We start from the raw sequence: 6,349 nt of genomic DNA, 5'->3' as shown, positions 1-6,349 counted from the left end.
TGTTGTGACTAATAGACTATTTGAATAGTTGCCGCCAGGGATGTGGATCCGCAGCGCAAAATCCGCAAAACAGCGCAAAATGCGGGATTTTTCATTCTGCAGCGCAAAACAACGCAAAATCAGCCCCAAAAATTTCCGCAATTTTTCCGCAAAATTGCGCGCAAAAGCGCATTTTGCGCGTAAATTCCACAAAATCTCAATACATTTGCAGTCCGCAAAATGCAAGTTTGCGGGATTTGGCGTAGAATTTCTACATTTTTTTTGATGTTAATTGTGAAGATTTCCGAATCAAATCCTCATTCATCATCGCATTTACAACTTCGGCGGTAATTTGCAGAAGAAAAACTGAAAAATCGGCCGACAAAAAACCGTCCGAACTCGTAGTTAACCGACCGGTCATTTTGCCGGCAAAAATAAAACCGGACGGTTCAATGGAATTTTGCTGGATTCCTTGATTTCTAAATTTAAGGGCTTGACGGCCCTTCGGGCCGTTTCAGCCCCGTTCCTTGATTTCTAAATTTAAGGGGCTTGACGGCCCTTCGGGCCGTTTCAGCCCCGTTCCTTGATTTCTAAATTTAAGGGACTTGACGGCCCTTCGGGCCGTTTCAGCCCCGTTCCTTGATTTCTAAATTTAAGGGCTTGACGGCCCTTCGGGCCGTTTCAGCCCCGTTCCTTGATTTCTAAATTTAAGGGGTTTGACGGCCCTTCGGGCCGTTTCAGCCCCGTTCCTTGATTTCTAAATTTAAGGGGCTTGACGGCCCTTCGGGCCGTTTCAGCCCCGTTCCTTGATTTCTAAATTTAAGGGCTTGACGGCCCTTCGGGCCGTTTCAGCCCCGTTCCTTGATTTCTAAATTTAAGGGGCTTGACGGCCCTTCGGGCCGTTTCAGCCCCGTTCCTTGATTTCTAAATTTAAGGGGCTTGACGGCCCTTCGGGCCGTTTCAGCCCCGTTCCTTGATTTCTAAATTTAAGGGGCTTGACGGCCCTTCGGGCCGTTTCAGCCCCGTTCCTTGATTTCTAAAATTAAGGGCTTGACGGCCCTTCGGGCCGTTTCAGCCCCGTTCCTTGATTTCTAAATTTAAGGGGCTTGACGGCCCTTCGGGCCGTTTCAGCCCCGTTCCTTGATTTCTAAATTTAAGGGGCTTGACGGCCCTTCGGGCCGTTTCAGCCCCGTTCCTTGATTTCTAAATTTAAGGGGCTTGACGGCCCTTCGGGCCGTTTCAGCCCCGTTCCTTGATTTCTAAATTTAAGGGGCTTGACGGCCCTTCGGGCCGTTTCAGCCCCGTTCCTTGATTTCTAAATTTAAGGGGCTTGACGGCCCTTCGGGCCGTTTCAGCCCCGTTCCTTGATTTCTAAATTTAAGGGGCTTGACGGCCCTTCGGGCCGTTTCAGCCCCGTTCCTTGATTTCTAAATTTAAGGGGCTTGACAATGGCTTTGAACTCTGAGTTGATCAATCTCAGTTCTGTCCCCAACCCCACCCACACCCAGCATTTAAAAAATCTTTTTTATCATTATTTTTAGCTTAATTATGGTTCTTTTTGAAAACCTTGAAAATTACTTTTTGTAACCTCGGAATAATGTCCCCAAAATTTCTCCATTTCAAGTAGAAATAAATAGGGCCAAAAATACCACAAAATTCGCAGATTTTCGCAAAATGCGCGAAAATTCCGCAAAATCCGCAAATTTCCGCAAAATGCGCGAAAATCCCGCAAAATTCGCAAAATAACGCAAATTGCGTGTCATCGCGCAATCCGCAATTCCGCAAAAAGCGCAAAATCCGCAAAATTTTCGCAAAATTAACAAATTTTGATTATCCGCAAAACAATGCAAAATTCCGCAAATTGCGTGATTTTCGGATTCCGCAGCGCAAAACAGCGCAAAATAAGTTCGAAAAATTTCCGCAATCGCAGCGCAAAACAAAGGAAAATTTTTGCTGATCCACATCCCTGGTTGCCGCGTTGAAAAGTCAAGTCAGAAAATTCCCACAACTTACGATTTTGTTTAACAAAGCAAATTTTTTTGGAATAAACAGTGAAAATCCCCATTTGGCCGAAAAATATTTTGGCCAAAATTTGGTCACAAAAATAAAATCTTTTTTTCCAAAATTTTCCGGAAAAAAAATCACCATTTTCGAAAATTTAGGGCCAAAATTTTGGTCATTTTTTTATCCTCTTTTCGTCAAAAAATTTCGTCAAACTGTAACTACGAAAAGTCATTATAAAAATATTTTAACGAGTTTATTTTCAGAATAAAAACACGTGTTAAATCGAAACGAGAAAGAAGACGAAGCAGAACATCATAAAGAAAGAAACAGAAACAAGAGAAAAGATAATTTGAAAAAAGAGAGATTTTTTATCAGAAGAAAAAACGCAGCATTTCACGGTGACAAGAACCACACATGGAATGTCGCCGTGTGACATCCGTCGAGCATCTCCCCACGAAAGACTTTGTGAAGAGCAAATCTTCCATAAGGTTAGAATCGTCAATTTTTAATGGCGCGTGTAGTTGCTTTTATAACCTCAGAATTATCGTTGCGCCTTTCATGTTGTATGATGGAACTATTTTTTGTTGAAGTTTCCTAAGAAGTCGCTAAAGTAAAGTCTAAGAGTTAGGGTTGGGGTTAGAATAAGGGTGGTACATGAAAATCAAACATTTTCTCATCCAAGTTCAACCCTCTATCCATGCCTATTATTCGAATTTTCTTTGTATTTATTTTTCTTGAATCTGATTCGACATCGGTCGAATTCAGAAATCTGATTGGTCAGAAATTTATCCATAATTTTGGTCAAAATAATCGCAATTTTTCTGGGGAGGTGTCTGGAACCGACAAAAAATTTTGACAAATTTTGCGTGGAAATTTTCAGCCAATCAGAAGCCTGGATTCGGCAAACCGGCCAATCAGCAGCCGAGTCGCGGCCTACGCAAAATTTGTCGAAATTTTTTTGTCGGTTCCAGACACCGTCCCATTTTTCTGTCGATTTGAGCTATTTTTAGGAAATTCTTTCTTGGATTTTTTTTAAAGGCTAACCCTAACCCTTACCCAGTAAAGTCAAATTTTTTTCATAGTAAAAAAATATATTTCTTTGACGAAATATCCCCTTTAGAACTTTCAAGTACATCTTCAAAGATGCACTCTTCAAAGATAGTCACGTCATGATTGTTAAATTTATTTTGTTTAATGTTTATGAATGAAAGAAAAACGATTGAACTTTACATTTAGAATGGCGATATCAATATTTCACTGCTGAGGGAGCACCTGCGTAAAGAGGGCCGCCTGACAGAAAAATGCTGCCGACGTATCATCAAAGAAGGAACTGCCATTTTGTGACGGGATCAGAGACATGGCTATCACCTGAGAAACAACAGCCCTGAGACATGGATCTGTTCAGCCGTCATAAATAATTAAATTTCAATCTCATCCCCTTCTAAAGAAAGCCGAAAAGACACTGCTCGATGTCGACTCGCCCATCACCATTTGCGGAGACATACACGGACAGTTCTACGATTTGCTCAAGCTGTTTGAAGTTGGGGGAGATCCTGTAAGTTTTGATACAGGAGAATCTACCCTCCATATCGTCGATTTTCTGATGACAAGCTGTGTTGAAAACCTGAGTCAGGATTTGAAAAAGTAAAAATAAAAGCCGCTCTCGGGTTTTTATGAAAGTTTTTTCAAAACCCTGACTCAGGTTTTTACACAGGTTCCCGAACCAAGGCCGATCATTGCGGTTTTAATATTCATATACGACTTTTTAATGCATTTGAACTTTGAGTCTCCAAATCGCCATTTTTTTGACAACTTGTCATTCGAAATTAAACTCAAGTCTGTGTTTTAGGCAAAGACGAAATATTTATTTATGGGGGATTACGTGGACCGTGGCTACTTCAGTATCGAGTGCGTGCTTTTACTGTGGGCGCTCAAGAAAACGTATCCAAATGGGCTTCACCTTCTCCGTGGCAATCATGAGGTGAGGACACTTCACAGAGAATTTATCATTTCAAAACGCGGCTAAGTCCACTTCGCTTAAAGTAGATGAAGATTTACAGCTTTGCGGGTGACATTCTTCTTTTCCTCGAAGTGAACTTGCATCTTTCCCCAACTTGTAGTAGCCTACTAGTAGGGGGTCGAAAATCGGGCAACCCCTAACCCTAAGCCTAACCCAGGGGCTACGACCCTCGCCCCCCTTAGGCCTAATCCAGGGAGGTCTCTGGAACCGACGAAAAAAATTCGACAAATTTTGCGTGGAAATTTTCAACCAATCAGAAGCCTGGAGTCGGCAAAATTTGTCGAAATTTTTGTCGGTTCCAGACACCACCCCCTTATCCAGGGGGCTTCGCTCTCCGGGGCCCCCAGTAGGTACCCTCAGTCCCCTTACCCGAACCCTAACCAAGATGAGGGCTAATAGAGGACAGTCACTTAAGGGCGCCCGACCGATAACCCCGCTACACCCCCTTAATTTTCCTTCAGTGCCGGCATCTAACAGAGTACTTCACCTTCAAGCAAGAATGCCAGATCAAATATTCGACGGATATTTGGGAAACTTGCATGGAAGCATTCGACGCCTTGCCCCTCGCCGCCCTCTTGAATGGTCAATTTTTGTGCGTTCACGGAGGACTTTCGCCAGAAATCCGGACATTGGGCAGGGCTTTTGAAAGAAGAACAGAAATAAATTGATCTTTGTGTTCAAACTCATACAAAGTAGAAGATGCGATAAGCAGATTACGGGATAGTTAAATCATTAGCCTTTCTAAGACGACATTCGACAGATCGATCGATTCAAAGAGCCTCCCCCATTCGGGCCGATGTGTGACCTCCTGTGGTCCGACCCCTTTGAAGAATACGGAAAAGAAAACTCCACTGTTGAGAAATTCTCGCAAAACCAAGTCCGCGGCTGTAGCTACTTCTTCAGGTACTAAACCATTCACCCGTGAATCTACCACACAAAATTGGAGTCAATCTATACTTTCCTAGTTTTGCTGCTGTTTGCGATTTTCTTCAAACCAATTCACTTCTGTCCGTGATTCGTGCGCACGAAGCACAGGATGCTGGATACAAAGTAGGGCTAAAAGTCTTTTATCCCCGACTTACTTCTTTCTTGCTAGATGTATCGACGCGCCTCATCTACCGGATTCCCAAGCCTTATTACGATTTTCTCAGCCCCAAACTACCTCGATGTGTATAATAACAAAGCTGCTATTCTGGTTCGTTTTTCTTATCATTCCGCTTCATCCAAGAAATTTCAGAAATACGAGAACCAAGTTATGAATATCCGACAATTCAACGCTTCCCCTCATCCTTACTGGCTTCCCAACTTTATGGACGTCTTCAAGTGGTCCCTTCCATTCGTCGCGGAAAAAGGTACATTATTATTCGTCATCAGAATTAAATTATTCTGAAATTAAGCGACGGAAATGCTCGTGGCCCTGCTGAACGTCTGTACCGTGGACACCGACGACGACAGTTCGATCGGCTCGCCCGTCCCCGCCGACGACCAAGAAGCCCTCGAAGCTCAAAAGGCGCGTCGCGAAGTTATCCGGAACAAGATCCGAGCAGTTGGAAAGGTAAACAGTAGTGGAACGCCGCTGTGCGTGCTCACGCCCGAGGCGCTCTTTATAATTTTATAAATTATTAATTTGTAGATGGCGCGAGTTTTCTCAGTGTTGAGAGAGGAGTCTGAAACTGTTGTCCGCCTCAAGGGACTTACAAATGGCAAATTACCTACAGGTCAGTTGGCAGCTTTCTACTGACAGATGATTACTGTTGCTGCTTGTTCAGGCTGTCTCACGACGGGAAAAGAAGGACTGCTCGCGGCGATGGACTCGAAAACCAGCGAATCGGGCGTCGAAATCAAGAACTTCACGGAAGCAAGAAAGCTAGACATTGAAAACGAAAAACGACCAGCCGAGAGGAACTCCAGTAGGTCGAAGAACTGAAGAAAATTGGAACTACTATTATTACGATTGCCTGAAGACAAGGACGACTCACGAGCCACAACACAAACCCAAAAACCGTAAAATAATATTTTTCTCATGGGCGTTACCTGCATTGATCAAAATCTATGAAATGTTCGATTCTGTTTACTCGCGATGCCGTGCATGAGCAATAAAACCTACATCGATAAATTATTTAAGGATATAGCCTATGAAATTGAACTTTCATAGCGCCTAAATGCGACGTCGGATCATCTTATTTCAAAAGTATTCCTATTAAAAAATGTATGCAGAACTCGATTCTGGTACTTTTTTAAAACTTTTCATTCGAATTTTTCTCTGTAGAGCGTTTTGAAATCTTACGATCGCGATTTCTCGAAATATTTACATTAAATCGGTCGAGTTTTTTTGATAAAAAAGTA

General features: G+C 42.9%; 1 protein-coding gene across 1 annotated transcript; it reads left to right on the top strand.

Moving 5' to 3' along the window:
* The first annotated feature begins 2,255 nt into the window (after positions 1–2,255).
* Positions 2,256–6,117, top strand: LOC145702216 (serine/threonine-protein phosphatase 2B catalytic subunit beta isoform-like). The gene is made up of 12 exons (XM_081779429.1): positions 2,256–2,471; positions 3,220–3,324; positions 3,431–3,538; positions 3,833–3,964; positions 4,465–4,636; positions 4,750–4,906; positions 4,969–5,053; positions 5,100–5,198; positions 5,241–5,355; positions 5,401–5,558; positions 5,637–5,721; positions 5,773–6,117. The coding sequence occupies exons 1-12, from the start codon at positions 2,403–2,405 to the stop codon at positions 5,928–5,930; spliced, it is 1,443 nt and encodes a 480-aa protein (XP_081635555.1). The 5' UTR covers positions 2,256–2,402; the 3' UTR covers positions 5,931–6,117.
* The last annotated feature ends 232 nt before the right edge of the window (positions 6,118–6,349 follow it).

The sequence above is a fragment of the Oikopleura dioica genome, chromosome PAR (genome assembly GCF_907165135.1).
Source record: "Oikopleura dioica chromosome PAR, OKI2018_I68_1.0, whole genome shotgun sequence".
Classification (NCBI taxonomy): Eukaryota; Metazoa; Chordata; class Appendicularia; order Copelata; family Oikopleuridae; genus Oikopleura; species Oikopleura dioica.
This window is presented reverse-complemented; position numbering and strand designations above follow the sequence as displayed.